General features: G+C 43.2%; 2 protein-coding genes across 8 annotated transcripts in view; both read right to left on the bottom strand.

Moving 5' to 3' along the window:
• Positions 1 to 562: 562 nt before the first annotated feature.
• BCL9 (BCL9 transcription coactivator) lies at positions 563 to 14,927 on the bottom strand. 3 transcript variants are annotated; one of them, XM_079106254.1, is made up of 7 exons: positions 14,797 to 14,927; positions 13,751 to 13,845; positions 11,764 to 11,953; positions 10,701 to 10,800; positions 6,148 to 8,389; positions 4,328 to 4,588; positions 563 to 3,119 (listed from the first exon to the last, which is right to left on the bottom strand). In XM_079106254.1, exons 1-7 carry the CDS (start codon positions 14,847 to 14,849, stop codon positions 2,002 to 2,004), a joined length of 4,059 nt encoding a protein of 1,352 aa, XP_078962380.1. In that variant the 5' UTR covers positions 14,850 to 14,927; the 3' UTR covers positions 563 to 2,001. The 3 variants fall into 3 exon arrangements, with proteins under 3 accessions (XP_078962380.1, XP_078962379.1, XP_078962378.1); XM_079106253.1 differs by having other exon boundaries at positions 564 to 3,083; positions 13,529 to 13,845; XM_079106252.1 differs by having other exon boundaries at positions 565 to 3,119; positions 13,529 to 13,845.
• The window catches only part of LOC306641268 (uncharacterized protein), a 65,570-nt gene continuing 52,811 nt past the window's right edge, over positions 14,802 to 27,560 (bottom strand). For 2 of the 5 annotated variants that reach the window (XM_079106285.1, XM_079106284.1), the window contains 3 exons: positions 20,773 to 20,906; positions 18,579 to 18,660; positions 14,802 to 15,109 (listed from right to left, as the gene is read on the bottom strand). In XM_079106285.1, coding sequence (XP_078962411.1) covers positions 14,891 to 15,097 — 207 coding nt within the window. In that variant the 5' untranslated portion in view covers positions 15,098 to 15,109; positions 18,579 to 18,660; positions 20,773 to 20,906 and the 3' untranslated portion in view covers positions 14,802 to 14,890. Of the gene's footprint in view, positions 15,110 to 18,578; positions 18,661 to 20,772; positions 20,907 to 24,638; positions 24,842 to 27,560 lie in introns of those variants that run through there. The other 3 variants (XM_079106286.1, XM_079106287.1, XM_079106288.1) reach the window with 3 other exon arrangements.

Below are 27,560 nucleotides of genomic sequence, written 5' to 3'. Positions count from 1 at the left end.
GAAACACCAGCAAAGCCCAACTTGTACAACTTAGTCTGCAAATGATATTACACCTGCTGCTCCTTACTTAGATTCTCTCACCTAGGAACAAACATGCACACAGACACCCACTCACTGGGCTAAAAATGCCTATAACCAAAGAAGTGTATATGCCAGAACAAAATTAACTGCACAGAAACATAACATTGAGTCCCTTAGATACATACCTTGTAGTATGTGTTGATGAAGGCATGTCCAGTGGGAAGTGAAGTGTGCAGACTGAGCAGGGCCAGCAGAGGTGACAGGGAGCTGACAGTGGGGGTGGGGTGAGGTAGGACTGTCTGTGGATGGTGCAAACCCAGGACTTGGAGGTATAGTAGTGTTTTATCTTAGCAAGATGCAGGGACATCTCACAGCTTGTTCAAATGACTAAAAATATCCCTTCGCCTTCTTAATTATTTTATATCATTAAACTGTCACAAAAACTCCTAATAAGGATTACTAATTGCTCTAGAGGTAAAGGTCAGCAATGGGGACTAGAGTTGCTCATAACTAGGATTTCATGGCTGAGATTGTACAGTACAGGATATACTTCTATGTACTCCCCAGCAGCAAGAAATATGCTTCATCTGAAAAGGCACTTTTATACACTTTTCCTGTCACTCTAATGATAACTCTAATACAAAGATTCTATGCTTCTGGGTCACCTGGCAACCAATATGCCCAATACGAAACACACAGGAATCCAAATGAACAAAAAAGGCAGTTCGATTTTGTAAGAAACAATATATTTTATTTTTCTGACACCACAGCTCTGGCGAGTGGTTTTGTACCAAATTTAATGGAGGTTACACAGAAACGTTTTACGCATGGGAGAGGGAGGGAAGGGGAAGGAACCACAAAATTTAAAACAAAACCAAAATTCTGGATAGCTTTTAGCATCTGTTCCACTCCCACAAAAAAAAATTCACTTGGGAATTCCTAAAAAAAGAGAACAGAAAACGAGGTGGGCAGGGAAGAGTATGCTTGGGGAGAGAGAGGCTAAGGGAAAAGAGGCCAGAGGGCACTCCCAGGGCAGAGCTCCCCTGCCAGGGCCAGGAGGACACTCGGCATGGAACCCAAGGCTTCGCTAAAGTTATTTCCCCCAACAGAACACCAGGTATTGCAGCTGCCAAAGGGAAGAGAGGAGGGAAGCAGAGGGTCACCAGTGGGGGCACAAGGGAAGAAAACACACTTATAACTAAGATGGGAAGGGTGGGGAGAAAAACAGAGAAAATGTGATGATGGTGGGTTTGTATATTGGGAGAGACAGACAGTGCTGAAGAGCACTTGAACTGAAACAAATGTCCTAAGCTTCATTATTTTGAAAAAGAAAAATTCCCCCCTCCCCCCACCCCTCGCTGAACTTAGTTCCTTTTTTTGTGCTTTTCATTAATACTCTGCTCTGAGGTCGTAGTTTGGTTTTTCTATACACTGGAGTTGAAAGAAAATAGTCCAAAGTTTGAAGATGGATTCTCCACCTAAAGTAAACAGCCCAGCATTCCTGTTCTCCTCTTGCCCCAAAGACTAAAGTCTCTGCTAAAATCCCTTTTACAATATAGTACAGTACACATAAAAAAAAAATAAAGCCCAAATCAAAAAAACAAAAACAGAAAAGAATCCTGGGAGAAGCCAGTCCAAAGGACGTAAACATACAGAGAATGGTGCAACACATGACCGATGGCAATTCTCAAAGCACGGCTACAGATTCCCAGAAGTAGGTGCCATCATGGGATACCCAAGTCCACAAAAATAATTTTTAAAAAATAAATCTTAAAAAAAACACACCTGTTGATTAAATGAATAATTTGTTTTCAGGTAAATCCATACATTCTCGAGTTCCCCCCTCCCCCAAAGCAGCCCTCGGGTCTCTCTTCTCCTATTGCATGACCAATAGTAAGTACTCCTGGAACTCCCATCAAAGCAGCTCTCAGGACCTGGAATCTCATCTTGACAAGGATCGGCACATCCAATCTTAGCAGCTTAAAACATCATGTTTCCTGGGTTGCCAGGTCCTTGGCTAAATCCACCCATGCCCACATCAGCAGCCATGCCCCGGGGCCTCATCTGTGGGGGGATCATGATGTTCTGTTGGGGTCCCATCATGCCCTGCATGGACATCATCATGCCTGGAGAGCCCACAGGCCCAGGGTGTGTGTACAGCCCAGCAGGCCCCCGATCCTTGCCAGGAATCATGCCCACAGCAGCAGCTGGATTGCTCATCAGGGTGGGCTGGCCGGGCATTGTAGATTGTGCTGGTGACATCATCCGATGGTGAGGTCCCATCATGCCTTGCTGAAGAAAGGCTGGTGGTCTCATTGGGTTGTGGCCTGGCATGGATGGAGCTGTACCAAGAGGGATGTCTGGAGTTCCTACTGGCCCTGGACCTCCCATGCCAGGTAATGCTAGTCCCATTCTGGGGGCTTGATCGCCCATCATCCCCTGCATGTGCGAAAAACCAGGTCCAGGACCCTGGGGCTGTTTACGGCCTGGGACTTCCCCTCGAGGGAAATATTGCAGTGTCTGGCTAGGTTTCTCAGATGGAATGATGCGGGATAGATCAAACTCGGGTATTCCGGTGGCTCCTGGTCGGATGACCTCCTGCAGATCTGGGTCTGTAAACACCGAAGGCATGCTGTTCCCCAAGACAGTGAAGGAGTCAGGACCCCCTGGGCCTCCAGGTTTGCAAAGTGCTGCATCTGCTGAACTTTGGGGCAGGTTGCTGGGGCGGCCAAGGGGGCCATCTCCTGGGAAACCCATCCCTCCTGGGAAATTGCCTTGTCCCCCACTGGGGCCATTGTGAGGGAATGGGACTTGCTGCGGAGGAGACTGAACTGGAGGGAAGCCCTGGGGAAAACCCATCCGTCCTTGAGGTACCATCGGAGGCTCCTGGGACCCATGCCCCATGATAGGATTGTGTGACATCAAGCCAGGCCCCATTGGGACCCCATGAGGAGGTATGTTGGGTCCCATGGCATTCGGAGAGGGCATCTGATTGGAGTGAGAAAGTGGCTGGGTCATTCCCATTGGGCTGAGGGTTGGCATCGGAACCACGGGGTTTGGACCTGAAATTCGAGGATTCTGTGTATTAATGCCCATTCCTAGAAAAATAAAGATATCAAAGGAATCAACTCAACCAAAAGCAACTCAGAAAAATAAATCAAGTTAACAAAAAAAACTTATTATGCATCTAGGATGCATAGTTCTATGCTGGGAAAACACAACATACAATCCCTGCCAGATTATAACACACTTTGGGGCACTTGAACAATGTATAGGATATGACTGTGTAGAAGACAAGGGGAAAATTCTACGTGAAAAGTTCTAAGTTCATATACAAACAAGTGTAGTTTTCTTCATTGGAGACAATTTAATATAAAAGAAAATAATTTGCCTGAATGACTTAAGTATGGCCTTTTTTGTAGACAGAGGATTAATTGGTTCTATAAGTCCAATTCTCAGGAACAATAACAAACCAAACAGGTCTTTTTCCAACTGACATCTGGCATTATTTTATGTTGCCTTATCAAGAGACCCTTTAACTCCAGGTTATAAGGAATGTTAAGGCAATGATAACTTTTAATGGAAAACGGCAAGTGTAATGTTCTACCATAGTCTCTGGGATATCTAAATATTTGGTTTCTCTCTGGAATTACCATTGAGTGTAGAAGGGATGGTGTTTGTGCCATTCACAAAGCATGCCCTAACCTGGTTAATTAGGATTGCTGATCACCTTCACCATTGAAGATTATTTCTTTTTTCTGAGATTGGTGGGGGTGGAGGTGGAGGTGGAGGTGGGTAAAGGAATGAAGGCAAACAGAACAAGTAGAGAAAGGAAGAATTTTATTGTCTCCCTAGTTCTAAAGAAAGAACTCCTCTAGGAAATAGGGGCTTTCCACTGTCTGGAATCCTGTGGTGCCTTGTGGTTTGAGGTTGTCTTTCCAGGAAAACACTTGAGAACTAAAGATATTCCAATCAGCATGTTAAAGAGAAATGACTTTTAGTATTACTGAAAGAGAACCAAAGAAAGGGGGAAAAAAAAAAAAAAGCACAAAACACTCACCCGGGTACACAGAAGCATCATAACTGTAAGGAAACCTGCTGTCTTACAAATGTGGCATCAAACTGATAAAAATGTGTGATCTTCCACTAGTCAAGGCACTTTAGTTCTATTGAAACTAACTCTAATGGTACATTTACAACCAGTTAAATGTCCACCTGTTTAAGTCTACAGTCATTAAGAAAACAATTCAAGAAGTTTCTCTTTGGTCTAGCACCAGCTTCACATTCCATCTTTCTGACTTCTTACCTGGCATATTATTCATTGATGGCAGGTTGGGAGAACGAGCTGGAGGGGAGTCGTCATCAGAGCTGGCCACAGTCTTGATGGCATCATGGTATAATGGGGTTGAACTGGGCATTGCAAACTTGGACATTCGAGACATCATAATTGAGAGTGGGTTCTGGGAGAGGGTTGGCTCTGGGGGCATGGTGTAAGGTGTACTAGAGGGAAGACTTCCAGGGATATTCACAGAGGCAGGCTGGCTGGCTGTAGGAGGTGGGGGGCCACCTAGGAGAACAAAGCAAAACAAAACAAAAATGGGCAAGGAATTAGATTTGTTTTGAAAGCTATTGGACCCTACGATTATGAACTAGCAAGGCCGGGAATGAGACAGATGAGCAAGACAGTGTTATAAGACCAAGGACACGAATCATCAATCTTCTAGTCAAGCTCTCTGTGTATGCAGAGGGAGACTGTGGCGTGATACGGAGGTGACGGATCAGCAGATGTGAAGACAAAATTCAGCAGGAATACATTAGAAAACATGACTTATAGACAACCATTTCACTGAAAAGAATGTGAAATGGACTTCTTTCCCTTGCCAATTGCAATTTAGAATTTGATTCAGATATTAGTATCCCATGAAGTCAGACTAGAGCCCCAACCCCACATACCAGCCATATCATCCTACACAAACTCTTCATTTCCATGACTGTCATGATTTAGATGTGGTGTCCCCCAAAAGTTCATGTGTGAGACAATGTAAGAAGGTTTGGAGGAGAAATGATTGGGCTATAACCTTAACCTAATCAGTGAATTAATCCCTGATGTGATTAACTGAGTGGTAACTGGAGACAGGTGGGGTGTGGCTACAGGGAGTGGTTCACTGGGGGCATGGCTATTGGGTATATATTTGTATCTGGACAGTGGAGTCTCTGATTTCTGATCATGATGTGAGCTGCTTCCCTCTGCCACACTCTCTTGCTATGATGTTCTGCCTCACTTCAAGTCCGGCCTTCTATTAGGTGGAGACCTCTGAAACTGTGAGCCCTCAAACTTTTCCTCCTAAAAGTGTTCTAGTCAGATCTTTTAGTCACAGCAGGGAAAAAACTGACTAAAACAATGACCAAGATGCTTGACCTAAAAAGGTCTAAGGCAACTAGCTATTCCATTGTTTTACTGAACTGTTTACCCCAGAGAGACCATATGCTTGGCAGGACAGGTCTCCCATCTTATTCTGATTCTGGTTTTTCTCAAGTGGAGACTGTAGCAGAACTAGTATTACTCTCAGTGCTCTTTCCACTAACCACCTCTGGTCCCACTCATAAAGCTACCATCATCCGCGAGGGCCTTTCCCAAGAAGAAAATCCAAACCGTAGCTGATCTGAGGAAACATGTTTTCTGTGGGCAACTATATTTATAAGAACCCAAAATGTCTCAGCATCCCCTCGATTTGCTTAGAACTATACTCAGAATCTCTTGACCCAAGCATAGCCCCTTGAAGTAGGTGGGTCCAGGATTTAAGGAAGTCATATTTACCCACTGTTAAGACGTTCTATTTCACCAGCATGTGTTCACTGTGCTAATGTAAATTACTCTGGGAACTGGCACATACATTCCATTTTCCCTCCTCCTTTCAACAGTACCCACTGACATACATACTCTTTGCTAGGGTTGCATACTTGTGCGTAAGCCTATCATAGTATTGATAATTACGTACCTTGCCACAAATTTTGGCAAAGGCCTGCCTCTGGCTACATTACAGAGACACCAGTTTTCTTAAGCAAAATCAGGGTCTAGTAATCTCTAGTTATAAGGTGTGACTGTGAGGATGCAAACATACTGACCTGACTCTACACTTCCCAGCATGGCTGGGGAGGCCATGGTGAGGGGAGCTTTATGGTTTGGAGGAATCCCAGGACTCTGAAGGGGAGGTTTGGGAGAGGAGGTCCATCCGGGTGATGGGGCAGGAAGTGATGGAGACTTGAGGTGAACAGGCGAAGCAGCAGCAGATCCCAAGACAGGGGGGGACTTAATGGAAGCAGCAGCAGCTGGGCCCGCCAGCATGCCTGCCAGCTGTGATGGAGTCTGGGGGGACTTGAGGTTCCCCGAGGGCGAGCCCAGCATCGGGGACTGGACTTGGTGCATTGTGGGAGACTTCAGAGGGTTAATGCCTGGGGAATGCACCTGGCTGGCTGCCACAGATATATCCAAGGGCTTCCGTCCCAGGCCACGCTGAACTGGAGGAGCTGTGTTGAGGCTAGTAGGGTTACTAGAAGGGTTGAGAGGTAGTGGTGGCATATGACTGAGCCGGCTGTTAGTCCTTTGGTCGGGCCCAACTGATTCTCTGAGATTCCGCAAGCCACTGTTGTTGCCTGGACCCTGAGACATGGGAAGGAATGGCCTGGGGCCCATGCCATACTCCTGCTGAGGGTGCTCACCAAATGGCAGGGGTACCATCTTCTGCTGGGCAGGCAGCATGTCTGAACCACCTGGGCGTAATTTCATCATCTCCTCAGGGCCTGCCCCAGTCTCTCTCATCTTCTGAGGTATCATCTGAGTGTTGGATCCCATGCTGACATTGAGATTGACATCTCCCTTCATCCCACTAGGAACCATCCCAAACTCAAGTTCCCGACCAGGGCCTATCTGTGGAGGCATTCCTTTTGGAAAGTCACCCCTGGAAGGACTCAGTGGGCCCTCAACTGGTATCCGAGGGAAAATGGGATTATTCCCAGGCTCCATGTGGCGCTGGGAGCCTGGGATCATCCTGTTCATCTCCATGCTGGGCCTAATACCTTCCATGGTCATCCCTGGGGGGAGACCCAGCTGTTTCTCTGCTAGCTGCTGTTGAAACATTTCTTCAGATAATCCTTGGGGGTTTGGGAAGCGTTCCCCTCGGCCAGGACCGCTGAAGACACCTTGGCCAGGAGGGAAGTTTCGACCATCTGGGATTTTTGGCACATCGTCTGGCCAACTGACTCCAGAAAGGCCTGGTCTAGATGCAGGGTTGGGCACATTTGGCCCTTCCATTTCAGAATTTATCATTCCTGCAAATCCAGGGAGGCGCATCTGGCTCCCTGGCATGTTGGGATGGGGAGCCATGCCCCTCGGGGGCAGAGAATGTGAAATGTTGATACCATCAGAAAATGGCTCTGCACCCCCAGGTGCCCAGCCTTCACTAGGGGTCATCTGGTATGGAGGAGGAGGCCCTCGGACCACTCCCCGTGGCCCATGCTGATGGACCATCATGTCCTGGAGGGAGCACTGTTGGACAACCACTTGTTCCTGCTTCCTCCTCTTCTCTTCGTAAAATTCCTGCTGCAGTTTCAGCCACGCTATCTGCTCAGGGGTCATGTGGTCCAGGTGGTCGGGTCCTATGGGCCCAGACTGGGAGTTCATAGAAGGTGGAACCATTTCATCTGGAGAAAAGGGTACATCTCTATGTCCTTGAGGGCCAAAGGGAGCTCCCACATCTGTCCGGGGCCCAGGTCCCTTACCTAGGCTTTGGGATTGAGCCATCATGGCCTGTATTGGCCCTTCTGGTTTTTTCTGAGGTCCATCTAATACCCCAGGATTCTGCTGGGGTCCCCCACTTTGTCCTCCTGTGAATTCTTTCTCATCAGGGAAAAGCATACGCTGGATATCTCTGAGAGTTTGTAAGGAGCGCTCGCGGTGCTCCAGCTGCTCCTGAGACAGGCCATCAGGGTTTTCTCCCAATGTGGGGGGCTCACCGCTGGACACTGATGGAGGTGGAGGGGCTTTGGGATCTGCTGAAGAGCTATTGCTCCCCTGGGAGACAGGGGTCACTGCTCGATTGTTGGGCGTTGAGTTTGGCCCGGTACCGTCTGGGGGCAACGGAGTGGAGCTGGCAGGACTTCCCACAGGAGGAATCAGTTTATTTTCTACCCCAGGACTATCGTGGTCCAGGGGACGCGGGGGTGCAGCGGGCTTGGGTGCTGGTGCCGGAATGGGTGGAGTTGGCTGCAGTCTGGTGTTCTGGGAAGTATTCTGGTCCTGGTTTGCTGGAGCTGGGGGTTGTTGTGGGAGAGGTTTCGGATCATTCCGAAGGGCAGATATCTGTGTATTCTGAAGATAAATGAGATTGTTTAAATCATTGGTGAACTAAGTAGAGGGGCAATTAAAAGAGCAAGATATGTTATAAAGGACTTGTCCCAGTTACATATATCTATACTGACACTTGCTTTTGAAATTGTTTATGTATAACCCTTCTTTGGACATGGATTTTTTTTTTTTAACCTTACTGTCAAATGGCATCCTTTTTCCCTTGTTGAAGATCAGGTTTCAATAACTTTATAAGTATGCCAGGGGAGAGCCACTCTGCCAAAGAGAATATATCTGAGTATCTATTTCGAGGAACAGGTTTGATGTCACATGTCTACTATGTTTTTGATTCAGGGAAAAGATTAGTTCCTTGGTATGTGGGAGGCTACACCTAACACCTTTTTCTTTTTCCTGGAAGTACAACAGGGTATGCAGACTCGTCACTGTCAATCAAAAGGTCTGAAGCTTCTGCTGAAAGAGAAAGCTTAAGTCACTTGTAGCTTTGTACTCTGCCAGCTGGATGCAGCAGGGAAGGCCGCTCCATTTCAATGTCTCCTCTAGCAGGGTGACTACTGAAGTGTTCCCCTCCTTGAGTTTCCAGGGGGCCTTACATCTCTGGTTTGTTTTTAGTTTGTGATCACTGATTCCATATTTGATAAGAATTTGTACATTAACTATAGTAAGATAATCTATAGGAAGGAAGCGTTTATGCAGAAGTCTGAGGTTATCTAGCTCATGGTGTCTCTTGATCTGTTCCTTCCAACAGACAGCAGGCTGCCCTTTTTAACTTAATTAAGTATCACTGCTAAACTAAATCCTGGATAAAAGCATCCTTACCTACAATTGGTGACACAAACTCTGTGAGTGTTTGGGAGAGGTCTAGGTCTCATCTTGCTCTTTCTAGCTGAGACTTAGGAGAATTAAGAAGTGCCTGGTCTACAAACTTTCTCAGATGTTTTTCACCAGCCTTCAGTGAACCTCCTGATCCCTTTCTGGTGTTCATTTGTTCCTACTTGTTCACTTAATCCATTCTGAATTCCCAAACCCATAAGGCTCTTAACTTACCTCCCATTTACTCTTTGGAATGTTTACCGTTGTGTAAATATGAATATGCATGAATCACTATGTATATCTACACATATGAAGAATTCATGTTTCATATACACAAAAACATATCTGAGTGTTTACATTCTGTGAAAAAATATATATACAAATGTTTCATTTGGAAGTATTGATGCACTTTGTAGATATCTATATATATGTGTAAAATCAGCTCAATCTGTATGACTGAACAGTTAATGTATGTACCACTTTTGCAACTCAATTGGAGTGTGGAGGTTACCTTGGTTTTCCTTCTTGTGCCATTTTAAGTTTGGTTTGGTTGGCCAGGTTTTGTGTGTTTATTACAGGTGTGTAAGATTTAATAAAGCAACTACGATCAAGGAAACTGTTTAACACTACCCATTTCATTTTAGATTTGGAGCAATGGATTATTACCAATTCCTTCCTTAATTCCTATTCTGATTACATTTTAGCACCAGAGAAAGTAGAGGTGATGACTGTATTAAGAACTATCACTAAGTCAATAAAATGACTGAGTTACAATGTACCCAGTGGATGCCAGGAAAATAAGCATTTAAAATGTAATGATATTCATTCTCCATCTCTGAGTAGCGTAGTGTAGTGCATGGGCAAGGTGAAATTCCTTTCCAAAGTATAGGAAAACTCAAGCTCTACTATGTCCACAAAGATGGAGATTTCTTTAATAACACAAAATAGACAAGATATCATCTTGAATTATAACTTTGTTTACTGTCATTTAACTTTTCCATGATTAATACTCATACCAGTATCACAGTTTATGCTCTCTGAAAGCAGGGATTGTGTCTTGAACTTCACGGTATCCCCCACAGCATTTGGTGCAATGCCTTGACAATGCTAGACACCAGAAATGTCATTTGGTTCAATTTGGTAAACTATATGCATTAAAACAAGCATTGCATACTTTTTCTTCAACTAACTCAAGAGTGGTATTTTAAAAAGACCTGCTCTATACACAGGGTTAAATTTAGATTTTCCTAGAGATGATGACCCTAAAATAACTGTATAGCTCCTGTTTTATTTTTCATCTTCTTCCTCTTACAATTCATCACACCAGCATTCTGGTAGAAAAGCACAGTGTGATATGCCTAAGACCCTATGATGCCAGGTTACATTAAATATTCAGAATATAGCACATACCAGCAAGACTATCCCCTTCTCAGTTCATCACCTCCCCTCCTTCGCAGTCACGGTGAACTCATTAAGCCATTATTCCCTTTCTCAAACAACATACCAGAGGGGCTGTGCTTCTCTCTGTCTTGCTGTTAGAGATGTTCTGGATGTGGAAAGAGACGATTGTTTCAACCTGGCCCTTCAATACAGCTTCTGCAGCTCTGCAAAGACAAAAGGGCAGCACATGCCAGGCCATGTTTCTGTCTCACTCACTGTAATCCCAAAAAATTTTACCCTACATTGAACCTTTTTTTTTTTTTTTAAGTTTTTACAGACTGCATTTTGATACATTGTACATTGGACTTTTAAGGGAATGGAAGGAGAAGCATAAGAACCAACAAAAATATTGAATAAGAAGAAACCAAGGGAAACATATTTTATTATTTAAGCATACCATTACCATCAAACGTCTGAAATTAAAAGACAGTTATCAATGAACACAAAGGAGGTATTAAAAAACAAAAAGCAAAACCCAAGACTTTCTTCTTCTTAACCAACCTACTGTTAGGTGTTTTATAGAAGATCCTAGTTCAAAATTACAAACTGAGAAGTGTGAACACCAAATCTCAGAAACACCCACGGATAGGCAAAGTTTAAGTTTCTTAAGATTCACTTTTTATCTTAAGTGAAAAAGAAGAGAAAAAAAATGTACATAGGGTATTTTTTTTGACAAATAAATGAATAAAAACTAACTGATTCAGCCATTCACTCAAACATACATAGCAAAATAATTCACAGTAGTTATGTTTGAATTCTAGAGATTTTTCTTTTCAGTTATATTTTTTAATTTTTCCACTATAGGTATTTATTACTGTGGCATTTAAAAAATAATAATAAGCAGATTGTAGAAGAGTTTATATTGTATAATCGCTCTCTTCTGTGTTCAATAAAAAGTAGATATGTATATTTGTATAAGCACAAAAAATTTCTGAAAGGAAAGTTGAGGAGTAGGATGGGGGAAGATTTGTATTTTATTTTATCTATTTTTTTATTTTTAACTTTTCAAGACACAACACAAGTGGGGGGAGGGGATCAATCTGCAAGGGGAAGGGAATAAGAATGAAGGTTCCATCTCCACACACACATAAGAGATGCTCAACAGCAAGACACTGCCATCAACTTACTTATTGGCCATCTCAGTAGAAAACACATATACCACTTTGGCTGGAGTCTTCTGAGCAGGTGTGGGCTCTGGGGCAGTAGTTTGGCCATGGGAAGGGGTGGAAGACCTGGGGGCTGTAGCAGTTGATGGGGTCATGGAGTGTGGTGTGTGCTGGGAATCCTGGGACTTTATATGATCAGCAGAATTACATTCTAAAAGAATAAAAAGACTCATTGTCATGGAAAGACTAAAACTCCCTTTTTTTCTGCCAGCATTTACAGCATCACAACACAAACCCACCTTGAGAATTTCAAGGAGGAAGTACCTTGCTAAGAGGAAATCTTCTTTTCTACTTATAAAATTTCAAATACTCTTCTCCCTAAATGACTCATTATAAAGTATTCTACCCCTTCCTCCTTACTTCTGTAACTATTATACATCCTTCAAATATAACTGTCCCTCCCTCCTGGTACCATTTTTTAAACTTCTTGGACTTGCCTAGATGACCCAGCTAATGGATCTCATAGACCCCTAACTTCTCTTTACTTCAGCATTCATCAAATTTTATTGTTTATTTAGTGATCAACTTCTAGATACACTTAATTCCTTAAGGACAGCAACTGTATATATCTTGCTGACCATGATACCCCTAGCATCCAGCATAGTGCTGGCCCTCATAATAGGCCTTCCAAATTTAAGGAGGTCTTCTAACACATGAGGAAGAAAGGAAAGGGAAAGAGAAAGGGAAAAGCAAAAAGAAAGGACAGGAAAGGAAAGGAGAGGAGAGGAGAGGAGAGGAGAGAAGAGGAGGAAGGGAGGAAAGAAGGGAAAAAAATCACAGAGGTTTCCTCTCTTTCTCTTTTTTTCGCAATAATGGAGCTTGAACCTAGAACCTCATGAATGATAGGCAAGCACTCTACCCCTTTACTACAATCCCAGTCCTCTTATTTTTATTTTTTACTTTGAGTCAGGGTCTCACTAAATTGCCCAGGCTGGCCTTTAACTTGTGATCCTCCTGCCTTGGCTTCCAGGATAGCTGGGATTACAGTGAGATCAGGTTTTTCTGCACCTGGCCAGGTTTTCATTTTTAATTTGGGTTGGGGAATCATGTTTCCATTTCTTGAAAACTAACTTCATGTTCTAGTCTATAGTTAAGATTTTTGGTGTTATACTAGGAGGAAAAAAAGCCTAAAATCACATACTCTACCCCTTTCTGGCTGACTCCATTTTTGTGTCTGCCAAATCTCTATCACATCTGGTAAGCCACTCATTCCCACCACAGTGAAAACAGCTGTGATAAATCTTGAGTAGTGTCAGGGCCATTAAGGCTTCCTCTTGTGTCTGCAAGCCTGGCAAAGTGGCAACCAGTGAGCACAAAACCCAAGCGTTGGACGATTACGCTGATGGAGAACAGGAGGGGATGCCAGAAAAACTGCTCCACTCCTGGTCACTTGCATAGAAAGACTGGAGTTACTGACTTGAAACTGAAGTAGAATCAGCACAGAGGCCACAGACATGCATAAAGAATGTGGTTAGGCCTGTGAAGTATCCTACCAAACTATGTGCGTCCTCCAGAGCAAGAACTCAACAAGGTGGTTCCAGACTATGCTTCAGTAAGTAGAAAAAAAGAGAAGAAACAGTTCCATTATACAGTGTGAGAACTCCTGAATCTGATTCCTACTTTCCCCACCTAACTGAAACTAGCCTTTTTGGCCTCCAACAAATGTCAGAGACCTTCCCTCAGGATACCTACTTCCCTCTGAGTCTCAAAGATCTTATAGACATACCTTTCATGTCAGAGTCATCGTTTGGAGTCCCAGGATCTCTCTGATCAAAGGAGTCGGCGGAAATACTTCGCTCCCTTTTCCCCTTGCCCTTGGCACCATTTCCAGCCCCATTCTTCAGCCCCATGCTCCCACCTGGGCCAGGGAGTGCTTTAGGGGTATGGCCCCCACTCTTGGAGTCACAGGGGGATGGCTGGGATTGGCTGGCTGAGCCCCCCTGTTTACCCTGATTGGAGAATTTGGAATCCAGCTGGGGGTTTCCAGATGGGGACATCACTGTAGGGGGACGGACCATCACCTCCTGCTTTGACTTAGGGCTACTAGAAGAAACAAATAACAAAAGGAGATCAGATACCAGGTATAGCAGCGGCAATTTCTTGGTGGGTCAAGGAGACACTAAGGACTAAATAACCACCCCAAGTTCCACCTCGACCACTCACTTGCTTGTTCCCTCAACTATGGCTCCCATCTCAAAGTTATCAACAAAGAGGAGGATTCAGCAGAGTGGACTGCCAGATCTCAGGAACCCTAGTCACATGGGGACCCACCTCTAGGGCTTCTGTCAATAAAGGACAACGGTTTCTATGTACATAGAGAAGTGACTCTCACATGAAGTCTAGCTCAGAGTAAACAAACACGCATCATTAAGATCAAAATACTACCCACCCCCCAAGCTGATGACAAGAACAGCTGTAATGAAAGCCCAGCTTCTCTGCTGGAAAATGTGAACAGGTCCAAGGGAGCAGGAGAGAAACTCGCTGGTGCCTGTCGGCTTAGGGAAATCCTCCAGGATATGAATCCCTCTCAACAGTGCATTTTACCAACCATTGCCCCCAGTGAGGGAGGGAAAAGGTTCTTTCAAAATAACAATTCAAGTATTGAGGAACAGAGGAAAAGCTTTGCATGGGAATGGGGGGATATTGTTTTAGTTCTGCAACCTTAGGCCCCCTCACCATTGCAGGCCTCAGTTTCCACATTTGCCAACCTTAGAAGATTATACTGGTGGTCTTGAAGGTCTTTTTATTTGAGTTTGGGCAAGGAGTACAGTGGTAAAAAGGAGAGGTCAGAGAAGGACGAATAAAACAATAATATAGGGAAACTAATATAAGTTTTGATTATTAGCCTGTTTACTATTCTATTCCTATTTACTATTCTCTTTTCTCTTCCCTTCCCATTTCATCTGCTCTAATTCAACATACTGTTTCATCAATAAGTGTTGTGGCACACCATGACATCCCCAAGGGGCAGTGAGAGGCGGCCCTTGCCCTTACCTCTGTGTGTTTCCTGATGGAGAGTTCCTCACTTTAGGGTTACTGGAATGCATTGATTGAAATCCTGAGCTTGCAGTCACAAACAGGGACGGGCTCACCGAGTTCCTCTCGGGCTGTTGCAGAAGCAGCTGCTGAGGGCAGCAGCAGTTGCCCACTGCTTGCTTGGTGTGTCCCTTAGCACTGGCCACCTATATGCCTTTTTCCTCTTTGTTTTTCTCTGCTGTGGAAGTGGGTCCTTTCCCCTTGCAGCTCCTGCATTCTCTGGGTGTGTGCCTCCTGCTGCCAAAGGAAAATCTCGCATCTCCAGGGCACTCTACAAAAAACAGTCACCCAATAAATGTTGAGACACAACATAAAACAGAAACATAAACAACCTTACAACAGGATCAAGGTGAAAGCCCTAGCCAACTAACAAAGAGCCAGTGAGATCATCCCTCAACTTCCAGCAGAGTTAAAGGAAAGGGTGATGCTCATATTCTGGCCATAGGCTCTGGTGCTAAAGTAGCTGAAGAGTGACTACGACTTTATGCCCAGCACACAAGCCTCCCACCCAAGCAGCAAGTACTAGACATTTGTAAACAGAAAAGAAATGCAGTTTAATCTTTAGCCATTTCGTCTCCTTCACATTTTTCTACTTCTGAACACAAAATCCTCGAAAATGTTTCTTCCCTTTTTTTTCAAAACAATGCTTTGAAACCACTAGATAGTGCAAACCCACAGTTACTCTCTGCTGTTTTAGCTCTGGTAGCAAAACAACTGGCACTAAAATGTAACAAACCCACCCAATTTCCATGGTCCAATGAATCTGTTTATTTTCTCAGGGCCTCAAGGGTGAGGAGACATTACAGGAGGTACTTCTGAAAACAAATATTGGGCCAATACCAAATACAATCAGTTCTGTTACTGATTTCCATGATCTTTCTATTAAATTATGCCAAATACGTGTCTTGTGTTCTTACTGCTTAATGACAAGGACTATAGGCATGTGTAAGCAAGGGAATGATCCATAATTTTGAAGGTAAAAGAACATCTTTGAAGGCTAAGATGTTTTTCAAGCCAATTTGCAAGGCTAATTTGTAGCATAAAGGTCAAGAAAATATTCCCAAACCTAGCTAGAGAACAAACAAGAAAGCCCTTTATTTAGGGAAGCCCAAACTAGTTAAGGGAAAACCAAGGTACACTTTAAGTCACTGCTATCCTCCAGGGGGTTCCAATATGGTTTTCTTGTGATCACCATCCCTCCCACTTCCACCTGCAGGTATCTTACTGCTGGAATACAAGACTGAAAGGGAAGGATATTAAGTGTAGGATTAGTGGTGAAAGAATCAAAAAGTGTCACAAATAGCTCAGGTGTTACAGCTTATTATATTTTGGGAGTTGACAACTGAACTAATATTCGGAGGATCAGTTATTTTCTAGATTTTGGTAGTACGATCACTGCCAAGTGTTAAGTGCCTATTTTGTCATTTAGAAATTTTTGACAATACCAACCACTTTACCTGGAATACTGAAGGAATTCATGGAAGTTCTGAATATATACACATTTTAAATAAAGAAGGCAGGAAAAAACTAGAACAAAACATTATGGGAGGTTCTATGATGACCTCAGGAGAAAAAAATTCTACAAACTTTTTTTTTTTTTTTAATTTAAGGTTGTATTTTTATGCCCTACCACCTTTCAGCTTTTTTTTTTTTTTTTTTTTTCAGTTTAAACTATAAAATGGATTGTGTTTGTCAAATTTGACATACAGAATCATAAACCATTTTGTAACTTCTCACCAAAATATTAGGAATCACTGGTAAGGAAGAAGCAGCAAATGAATCTTGCATGGACAAAGCTATCCCAAAAACATTTACCTCAGGAAAAAAGAGCAGTTAACCACTTATATAGGTCCCGTAACTTCTGGTACTTTCTGTCCACATCACACATTCCAGCTCTCAATCACATGTACTGACTAATCCTATGTGTATATTTTATCTCTGTGTGAAGACTATGTCTTTGAAGATAACAACGCTGTTTTAAAGTTCTTTGGTTTTTCTATAATACTCAGCACAATATAATAAGAAATAGAGTTGGGTCTTCTGTGATTTATTCAGCTTCTCACAGAATGGAAACACCTGACATTTGTGTTGCACTCTTTTTCCAAAAAGTGCAAAACATATTACAAATATCAAATCTCCTCATTAATCTGCCACATATTTACAATGAGCTGGTAGCAAAGACTCTTTCTAGTAATAATGCTATGACCATAAAACACTTTCATTTTCAAAGTACTGCTGCATACAGTTCCTTATTTTCTCATCACCCCAAGCTCTAGCCTTTCTGACAATAAGAACAATTGAGCAAAACTCTTGCCATATATCTTTTGTGCGGGGGAGGGATGGGGTACCAGGGATTGAGTCTAGGGGCACTTAACCACTGAGCCACATCCCCAGCCCTTTTTATATTTTTATTTTGAGACAGGGTCTCACTAAATTGCTGAGGCTGACTTTGAACTTGTGATCCTCCTGCCTCAGCCGCCTGAGTGATGGAACTACAGGCATGTGCCATGATGCCTAGCTCATCTTTTAGATTTTGCCAGGGGAACCATTCTTTCTTGAAACCGTATTCACCTAGTTCTCCTAATACCATGCTTTCCTAGTCTTCCTTTTATCTCTCCAGTTACTCTATATCTGCTTCCTCTGAGGCCCCTTCTCTATTCAGGCTCTAAAATTCCAAGTTCCTTGGGACTCTACTCTGGGTCCTTCTCTATCCTCACTCTGTGAGTTCTCTCCATGCCAACAGCTCCCAGAGTCACATGTGTAGCTCAGCCTACACTCTGCACACCTATATACACCTACATACTTCATACCTTCCTAGATGGTTCGAACTTGATAGGATTGACATGAATTATTTATCTCTGTGTAGTCTTCCTCCCAAAACTACTTTTTCTTCAGTTTCCCACACCTTAACCAATGTCTCCTTTATCCACTCAGTTGCTCATGCCATAAATTTGGGAGTCATTCTTGACACTTCCTTCCCTAACCCCCATGTCAAGTTTGAACATTTTTGTTTAATGAATGAAGTCTCAGCCTAAGAGTTTTCTCTTCAGAGAGGAAGCATTCCTTAAAACCATGAATCTACATGGGATTCTCCCATTACATTCTTTTCATAGCATCCTGAGTTTTTCCTTGTTTTATAATTGTATGTGTAATTATGTGATCATTTGTGTAACTAACCTCTAACAGTCGACCACAAGCTCCATGAAGGTGGGGACAAAGACTGATTTGTTCATCCCTGTATTCCTAGTACCACAGTGCCAGGAAAAATGTTGGTTTTTATCCACAAAGAAAATAAAATCAGTAAGCAGAAGAGATACCTGCACTCTCATATTCACTATAGCATTATTTACAATAGCCAAGATGTGGAATCAACCTAAGTATCTATCAGTGGATGAATGGATAAAGTGTGGTGTACACACACACACACACACACACACACTCTGGAATACTATTTGACCTAAAAAAAAAAATGAAATCCTGTCATTTACAAATACATGAAACTAGAGAACACTATGTTAAGTGAAATAAGCACAGAAAAACAAATACTACACACAGAATTGAAAAAAGCTGAACTCAAAGAAGTAGATAAAATGGTGCTTACTGAGGGATAGGAGGTGAAGAGGGGGAGTTGGGTGATGTAAAGGGGAAAAAAGTCTGTTAAATAAACCTGTAACTTTCCCCAAGATCATCTTTCTAAGCCAGGTCTGCACCCCCGTGCTGTCATCCATCAGTCTACTCACCAAAACCCCAAGGGTCACGACACTGCAGTGCTCATCCTGGAGGTGGTGAGTCCAGGAACCCCTTTCTTAAAGGTGATCTCACCTGGAAGAGGATAGTGGGAAAAAAATTCCTAAGATGATTTAAAAAAATAAACCATGTCAATTTGTCACTGAATGCCTTAAGAGGAAAACAGGTTTCCCGCTTATTCTAAAATATCAGTTTACAAGGAAATTGTCATCTCCCTTGTAAACAGAATCTGCTCCCAATTATTAAAGGGTAGATATACAATCTGTAGATAATTCAAGGCCCTTATGGTTTTTTCTCCTTCCCAACTGCAAATTTTATTTTCAGAGGCTAGAGAAATACTAGGTGTATTCAAAATCAGTTTTTTCTACTTTTTTTCTGGGGGTGGGTACCAGGAATTGAATTCAGAGGCACTCACTGAGCCACATCTCCAGCCCTACTTTATATTTTTATTTAAAGACAAGGTCTAACTGAGTTGCTTAGTGCCTCTATGTTGCTGAGGCTGGCTTTGAACTCTGAAACTCCTGACTCAGTTTCCCAAACTGCTGGGATTACAGGCATGACCCACTGCACCTGGCTCAGTTTTTCTACTTTTGAAATTTCTGGGTATTTTGGTAGTGGGTATTTTTGCTTCTGCCCATTTCTTATTAGTATAGAGAATTGAGCACTGACTGCAAAGGTGAAAAGAAACAAAATTCCAGATAGGCTTTTGAATTTACAAAGTGTAAACCATTCATGGTTCCTCCCTCCTCTCAACTGGAATTCTACATGGCAAGCATCCAGCAAGAAAATTTATTTTCATATTCTTTGGAGGGAACTTAAGGCTGAGCAACCTGAGCATGTGATCTCCTTTTATTTAATGCCTACTGTGTGCAAAGGGCTGTGTTGAACTGAGCTTAAGATTACACTATCAGAACAATGACTGGTCAAGCAGAACTATTTTCAACCTCCGTCCTTACAGAGTTATGACACTGAACTCCCACTTTGCTCAGAATTTACAGTTCTAAAATTGCAAGGGAGAATAGTTCCAGACTATCCTAGGGCCAAATTATTCAGAATCCTTAAAAGGAGATTCTATAAGGTTAATATAAAGTTTTAGGCAAATTTACAAGTAAACTTTATCAAGCTCAGAACCACCTCTAAGATTCCAATTTCAACTCTTCCAGTGATGCTTTCCTACTTCCCTGCTCTAAGTCAAGTTTATTAGAACTATGTCATGTTTAACAAATTTCATTTCTATGCTATGACCACTACTCCATAAAAGGCATAGTATCAAACTTAGAATGTGGAACTAAAAGGTCTCCGGATTCCATTCCAAGCTCATTTTTAACTTCTGGCATGCCAACTAATAAAAGGCTTCTTCTCATCAAAAGTATACAATAGGAGGAACCAATCTTTATCCACCAACAGGAAGACTGGAGGAAAGTAAACTATACATAGGACATGTATAGAAACCTTGGTCCACATAAAATATTAATGTATGCTTTAGTACTTAATGAGGTAAAATGCATCTACTGTCCTTCAATAACTAACAAACTTTCAAAGAAACAAAAATTCATATTAAACTGAAGAGTCTGGACAAAATTCACCTAAAAATGAATTTCAACTACATGATTTCAATCATTTAGAAAAATGGTTATCCAAAGTAGTATTTCAGAACAAAGTTCCATTCTTTGGGAAATTCTCCTTGATTGCCAACTATCCCCCGTGTGTCCTCTATGGCATTTTATTAACACTATTATAACACCTATAAAACTGTGGCACTGTTATGTGTAGACAGAGGATTCCCTGAGGACAGTGTCATTCATTGCCTCAGCACCTGACACCGAGCAGAAACTCAATAAATGCTGGTTGATCCATGTGTTATAATGGGGTTGTACACTGCCACTCTTACCTTGCATTTATGGAAATCAAAGGTGACATGGCAAATACCTGTTTAACTCCCACCACCTGTCTTTTTCCTCAGCCTTCTGAAGTGAGTTATGCTCAAGTCCCTCTCACAGAAAAGTATAGGTAACTGCATTTGTAGTTTTGACTTGCATTCAATTTGATGACTTTTACCTTAGGAACTGCTAGAATAATGAACCAATGTATATTTAGCTTAGAAGAAACCCTGTAGATACAAAAATAAAAATCTAACAAATTCAGACTGAATCCCAGAAGTTACGGGTTTATTAGCAAGTTCTTTACCTTTTAAGGTGTCCAATTTGCTCTCTTCTTCTACATCAGGACACACGAGCTTTCTGATAATGATCTCTGCCACCCAAACAGAAGGGAATTTTTAAGTCAAAGTGGAAGGACACTAGCTAGTCCCACATTCAGTCCTACAAGACAAGATAAAAGGAAAAGTTCATATCCAAATTCATACTGATTCCAAAGAAAACTACCCACTCCCCAATTCTCCGTGGTCAAAGAAATATCCGGAAAAGGAAATAAGAAAGCACCCAGGTCAAAAATGGGAAAGGAAGGCAAAGCCCACTAAAACTCAAAATACAATTTGGAGCTAGGTACCCTGCAGCCCAAATTTAGCCCACCGAGGAATAGGTATGATTAATAGGTAATAGAGGAGCTTATAAAGCAAAATCCACCAGACACAAAAATTTCCTAAGAATCGTTGTTTTTAACTTTTTCCACAACCAAGAACAGCCAACACAGTTTGCAAAATGGATTTTTGTTTCATATGTTCCTGTTTTTCAAATGGTAGAGATACTGAAAAATATCACAAAGCCTAAAAGGCAAGTGTCCATAAGATATGATAATTTAACTTCCAAAAATTGCTTGGTCTAGGAAAAAAAACAGTAGGCATTCTTAACCTGGGAATCACTGACTCCCAAGGCTTCTGGTGGATAGACTTCAGGGAGGAGGTATGTCTATGAACTTTCTGGGAAAAAGTTAGATCTTCAACTGTGGTTACAGTTATAATAATTCATGAAAGTACTGGCAATCCTGTGACTGTTACCAAAATAACTACAAGATATTTTCATGTCACATAGTTGTTATAAATACCCTAACATAATAACTTAGTATGGTCATTGCTACTTCAAAATTATAGTAATATTAAGCCTGAGGTTACGTTTTATTATTCAGTGTGTTATAATGAGGCACATATATCACTATATCACAACTAACATTTTGATAACTGCTTCCATTTCATAAGTAATTCTATGCATTTTATTTTGTGCATTTAAAAATATTCCCAGAAGGGGTCCTACATTTTACTAAATTGCCAAAGAGGTACATGGAATACAAAAGTTAAGAACTCCCATTTTAAAGTAAATAAAGTTTCTACACACTCAACTATCATATTCATCACGGCAGACAGAAGTAAGTCATCCCACCAACACTATTTCATAGTTGGAGAAAACTAAACTGCCAGGAAGCAAAGAAACAAGTTCAAGGCCACATACACACAGAGTTGGCAAAGCCTAGGTTAGTACTCACAGCATCTATCTTTCTATTCTCTCAGTGACCTTCACTTTCATTTCTGCAATTTTCATCACTATTCCTATCTTGTCAATAAATGGAGAGAGTTAGTACCTTTCAAAATTAATCTAAAACCAAAACTCAGACAACAGAACAAGACAGATGTACAAGAAATTCCTTTTTGGTTCTTGATCAGCAGGTTGGTATAATTGTTGCAACAGCTGAATTTAGTCTGCTAGTGAGATGGTAATTTTGCAGAGGTGAGAGAAAAGTTAGATTAATCTCAATCTCAGAGGTACTTTGCAGACAGGCATTAACTTGATAGGCTGAAATGCAGTTATGTGTGGTTAGAGTAGGTAGCATTACCACTTCATAGATGGGAGAATAATATGAGAGATTTGTTCAAAGTCACCATAAGGCAATTGGAGAGCTAATGATTCCACATTTGGGATTTAACCACTGAACCAAATCACCATGATCAAATATATAGTTGATTACATGTTTGTGAAATCTTTCTATATATTTTTTTCTCCTACAATCCAGTTTTTTTTTTTTATTTTTTTTATTTACAAAAGCAGTCACTTCTGAAGGTTAAGGGGGGAATATCTCATAAAATAAATTCCAATGTATATAAGTACTTTTTTGCTTGTGCTAGTCATCCAAAAGTCCAGGTTAGGAATCATTTGTACAAGAGTCAGTTATGTACTACTTGCCTTATAAAAAAAGAATTATATGAAAATTGTTCTTCCATCTTTTAGCCAATGACCTCCATGTCTATCATATATTCTGAAACTATTATCTCCTTAAATTCAGTTCAGTTATTACAAAAGAACATGCTAGTGGTTCAATACCAAATCTCTAGGTCATAAAACTACCAACATCTCACACACACAAACACCCCACTTGCTGAACTTTTCTAACTTTAGATTTTCTCTTCTTATCCAAACATCAAACAATTAACCAAACCCTCTTTCCTCAAAGCATTTTTATTTCACTTAACAGCTCCTTTTATTCACCCCTCTAATAGTCTGGGTCTTTTTCAGCAGTAAATAAAGTGAACTGTCTTAAATTTTTACGTAGGAGTATAATGTTTATACACACAAATATTTCTTTCTTGCTAAACTTCCCAGTCACTGGTATTCAATCAATTATGTCTCACTGTTTCCACAATCATAGGTTCTAAATACACTTAAATCTTACCACCCAACATTTTTTTGCTCCCTCCTTTCACCTTTCAACTATCTTACAACTTATCCTTACTACCTGCTAATTCTGATTCATCACTTTGTGCTCAGTGCACAAGAGCCCAAATCTGTCTCAAGAAGAAACATTTAGCTGGGTGTAGTGGTGCATGTCTATAATCCCAGTAGCTCAGGAGGCTGAGGCAGGAGGATGGCAAGTTCAAAGCCACTTATAAAGGCCCTAAAAACTTAGTGAGACCCTGTCTCAAAATAAAAAGTAAAAAAGGGCTGGGGATGTGGCTCAGTAGTTGAGCAACCCTGGTTCAATTCCCAGCACCAAAAACAAACATTTAATTCCTTAATAAATTAAATGCCAACAAATACTTCATCACACAACACTGACCAAAATGTAACTTCTAACAAACCCACTCAATTTCTTAACTAAAGTCATGCCAGGGAATTACCTATGTTCACCTTAACCAAAGTAAATTTGCATCATTTCTATCCCACCTTAGAGACTCTCTCTACTAAGACACAGTTATATCCATTTCTCTACTTGTCTAATAACTTTATTAGTCTCCATTGGGCTCCAATTTAGACTCCTCTCTTATCACTTACAACCCATTCTTTCTTACGTTCCTGAAGACCAAGGCTCTTGGAGGACAGATTTCAGGCCTCCTACTTCATGCTTGGTAGCCTTCACATGAGGCCCCCGGCAATAGTCTTACAGGACTTGGCCCTTCCCTTTGGACATAATAACCAACCCTGCTGTTTTCCTTAGGATGTCTCCATTTCACCAAGCTCACCCAACACTAACCAGTGTTAAGATGTCTTAATAGTCTTGGCAACTTTCAAAGGCCAGCAACTAGGGCTCCACTTTGAAAATCACTGGTGTGTTCCACGACCCCCACAATGACTCAGTGACCTAGACATCGCCAACTCACCTGCTGGAGTCCTCTACTACTCATACATTCTTCTTAGCTTTCACCTCAGCCCCCTTCAGCCTTCAACAAGTCACTGGCCTGCAAAGTCTCCTTTACCCCTCTATCCATCTCCAGGTTTTACGGACCCCACCAAACTCAATCTGAATTCCCTTATTAGTCCTCTATCTTGCCACTAAAACGCCCCTTCATCCCAGGACCCTAGGACGGTCGTATTTCCTCAGGTAACCTCTCCAAGCACCGCTTGGGACACACCTCTAAAAAACCGAAAGATGTGCCCGTCTCTTCCCACCTCTCCCGTGGCACCCCCACCTCCCCCAGCAGGCTCCTCCAGACTCAACTCCCTAAATCCGCAGCTCCGACCCCCGCCCCTGTGGACCACCCCTCCTCCGCCACGGCCCTCCAGGGCTGCGGCTGCTTCTGCCCCCAAACCGGCTCTCCACGCGCGGACCCGGCCCCCCCTACCCCGGCTCGGGTCCTTCCCCTCCCCCTCCCCCGAGGTGCCACTTACCCTGGAGGCAGGAGTGGGGGAGGGGCGAGGAGGAGCGGAGCAGGGGAGGGGGCTTTGGTCCGGGGCGGCTCTCAGCCCCGGGGGGCCGGGGCCGGGGCCAGCGGCAGCGGCGGCGCAGCGTCTCCCCCCGGCGGCGGCAGCGGCGGCGGCGGCGCCGTCCCACTCCCGCAGGCACACATAGGCTCCATTGTCCGCCGGCGCCTCCCCCTTTCCGGCTCCCCCCTCCCGGTACCGCCCCTTCCCCCTCCCCTCGACCCTCCCCCAGCTGCACCGCGCCACGAAAGGTACGGCCGGCCCCGCCTCGGACGCGAGCGGAGAAGTGCCCCCTCCCCCGGCCCCGACGTCCCGCCCGGCGGGGAATGGGGACCGCCCCTCCCCGCCTCGGCGCCCGGCCCCGCCGCCGGGAAGGGCCCGCCCCCTCCAGGGGAATGTCACCAGCCCCCCTCCCGGAACGCGTGCAATGGTACCAACCCAGCCGCTTCCTCCTCCCCCTCCCCCGCCTTCCCGCAGAGGCTCCGCCCCCCGCTCCCCGCCCACCAAGTAGCCTCGCCTCCTCGGCTCCGCCCCGCCCCCCAACATTTTACTATGGGACCGCCCTACCGGCACCACCTCCTGGTTTGCATGGACACGCCCACCAAGTCCCCTACCCCGCCGGTCACCGGGCCAGAGGTGACGCCCACTCCCCACCTTAAAGCGGCAGAGCCCTCTTTCTCAACTAAAAGAACCTCCCAAAGGGCCGGTGGGGTGGGAGGTGCGGCCAGCGGGTATTCTCTCCTTTCCCGCACCCTCCTCTTCGCGCACACTCACCCGGACCCCCCACCGCCTTCCGCAGCTCTGGGAGCAAACGAAGGGGACCAGAAAAGGCGCGGAAGGGGGAAGGGCTGCGTGGAATTTGGCCATCTTTGACAGAAACGGAGTGGGAGCTGCTGTAGGACGGGTCTTTCCCTCACTCTTCCCTGCTGCCCTGGTCCCGGCCTAGTCCTCAATCTTCAAGGCCACCTCCTCACACCTCTAAGATGCAATTCCACCCTGCCCCTTTCCGGTCCCTTCCCTTCGCCTCTCAGTGTCTGTGCTGTCTTTGCTATTGCGGGCTTTCTCCCCTCCCAAGGGAGCAGGTCCCCCTTGAGGTTGCACTCTCCTCTACCCTCTCCAAAGCAGATTCTAGCTGGTGTCCTGCAGACGAGATGACTGGTGCAGGATGTCCTTCCTTGTCGGGCCGAGACCAGCCCAGCCCCGCCCCGCTCCGCTCAGGCATCGCTACCTAGTGCCCACACAGGGGACCTTCTGTCCTGGTCTTCAAATCACTTCACAACCCCAGTATCGCTCCCCTAATTTTTCGGAAAACCTCTAGTGTGGAAAGCTTAAAGCCTGTGGATCCCGATACTGTGGCTGCCCACGGTGAAGTGAGAGGGTAGCCGGTTAGATTGCACTTTTTCTCAAAAGGAAAAGTGAAGGCATCATGGTTAACGCATGTTGCTGAATCAAAGCTCAGATTTAGGCTATTCCTGTTTTATTTGTGTGGCCCTGTTGCTGCCGAGACCGATTGTTATTACACACCTGTCTGCTCTGCAGCCCTCCCCAGAATACATTGTAGTTAATCTCTGCGACTGTGCTTTGTAGGGTCTTGATCTTAGGTGCCTCTGCAACTCAGTGCACTGCCCTAATAGCTCTTGTAACTCAGTTAAGTGAAGTCTGCCTAGGTTAGAATGTACTGCATTTTCTCAACAAAGGCAACACAGCTAAGAGACCTAGATAAATTTTCTTCTGCTCTTGCTTCTGTTACCCATGATTTTAACCAGGATACCTATTTCTGTGTCAATTTCCCCATCTATAAAATAGGAAACCTTCCTTGGGGCACCCTTTTAATGAATGGTGCTATTGTAAAGAATGGTACAAGAGAACCCTAAATGTTAAAGCTGATTCACTGCTTTCCAAACCACTTAAAACCCTTAACTGGCCATGTAAGTTTCTTGACATATCTCCCCATCCTAAGATCCTATGGAAAATTGTAGCAAGATGTTTTCTCTTTGTCTTCTGTTGTGACTGAGGATATAAATAAAGGAACCAATAATGGTTGTAAACAATATAAACTAAGAGTAAGTGAGGGATTCCAAATAGGAAATAATTAAAATAAAATGCTCTTTTGTCAAGTTTTGTCTATAGAATATTTGATGCAACATAGCCAAGAACTTCTGTAAATGGAGGCGGGGGATTGAGGGTGGGAGAGAGTCAGGTATGGTACAGATGTAAGAAAACACAACTAAACCCAGAACATGCAAGATACATTTGGAATTTCTAATGTAGGTGGAAAGAAGGACTTATAGGGTGTATAGATAAGATTGAATCTGCCAAAATAAGCCTTGAACTGGGGTATTCCAAACTAGATCACCTCTGCTCAGCAAGTTTAAAAATATTCATAAGAAGACATGAATTAAATATTCTTAACTGTTTTTGCTAGGCATTAAGCCCTCATGCAGTCATATGTGTCAGAGTTCAAAATTATTTTTGTTATTGGAACGAAAATACAAAGGAGTACTAAGTGTACAACACTAGGGTAAGAAGAATAATATCGAGAATTTAAGGATGCTATGTGCAACCAAAATAAATGGATGTTTTATGAGAGAAAAAAAGAAGAATTTAAGCATGCTAAATGTCACGGAATCTAAAGGTTAAAGTTTCTGTAGTAATATTAATTTAGTTATATTATACATGGGATGGAAATGTGTCTTAAAATATTTATGCTATTAAATGGTTTATTTTACTAGAATATTTGCCATCTAAATTTTCTAACTTCATTCATTTCCATCTCACTTGAGAAAGAATTCTATTTTGGTGTAAAGGATCTAACACCGTGTGTGTGCGCGCGCGCGCGCGCGCGCGCGTGTGTGTATGAACACTAATGGATAATGGAGAAGTCATTTT

The sequence above is a fragment of the Sciurus vulgaris genome (genome assembly GCF_902686455.1).
Source record: "Sciurus vulgaris genome assembly, chromosome: 1".
Classification (NCBI taxonomy): Eukaryota; Metazoa; Chordata; class Mammalia; order Rodentia; family Sciuridae; genus Sciurus; species Sciurus vulgaris.
Note: the sequence above shows the minus strand (reverse complement) of the source record. Positions and strands in the feature narration are given on the sequence as shown.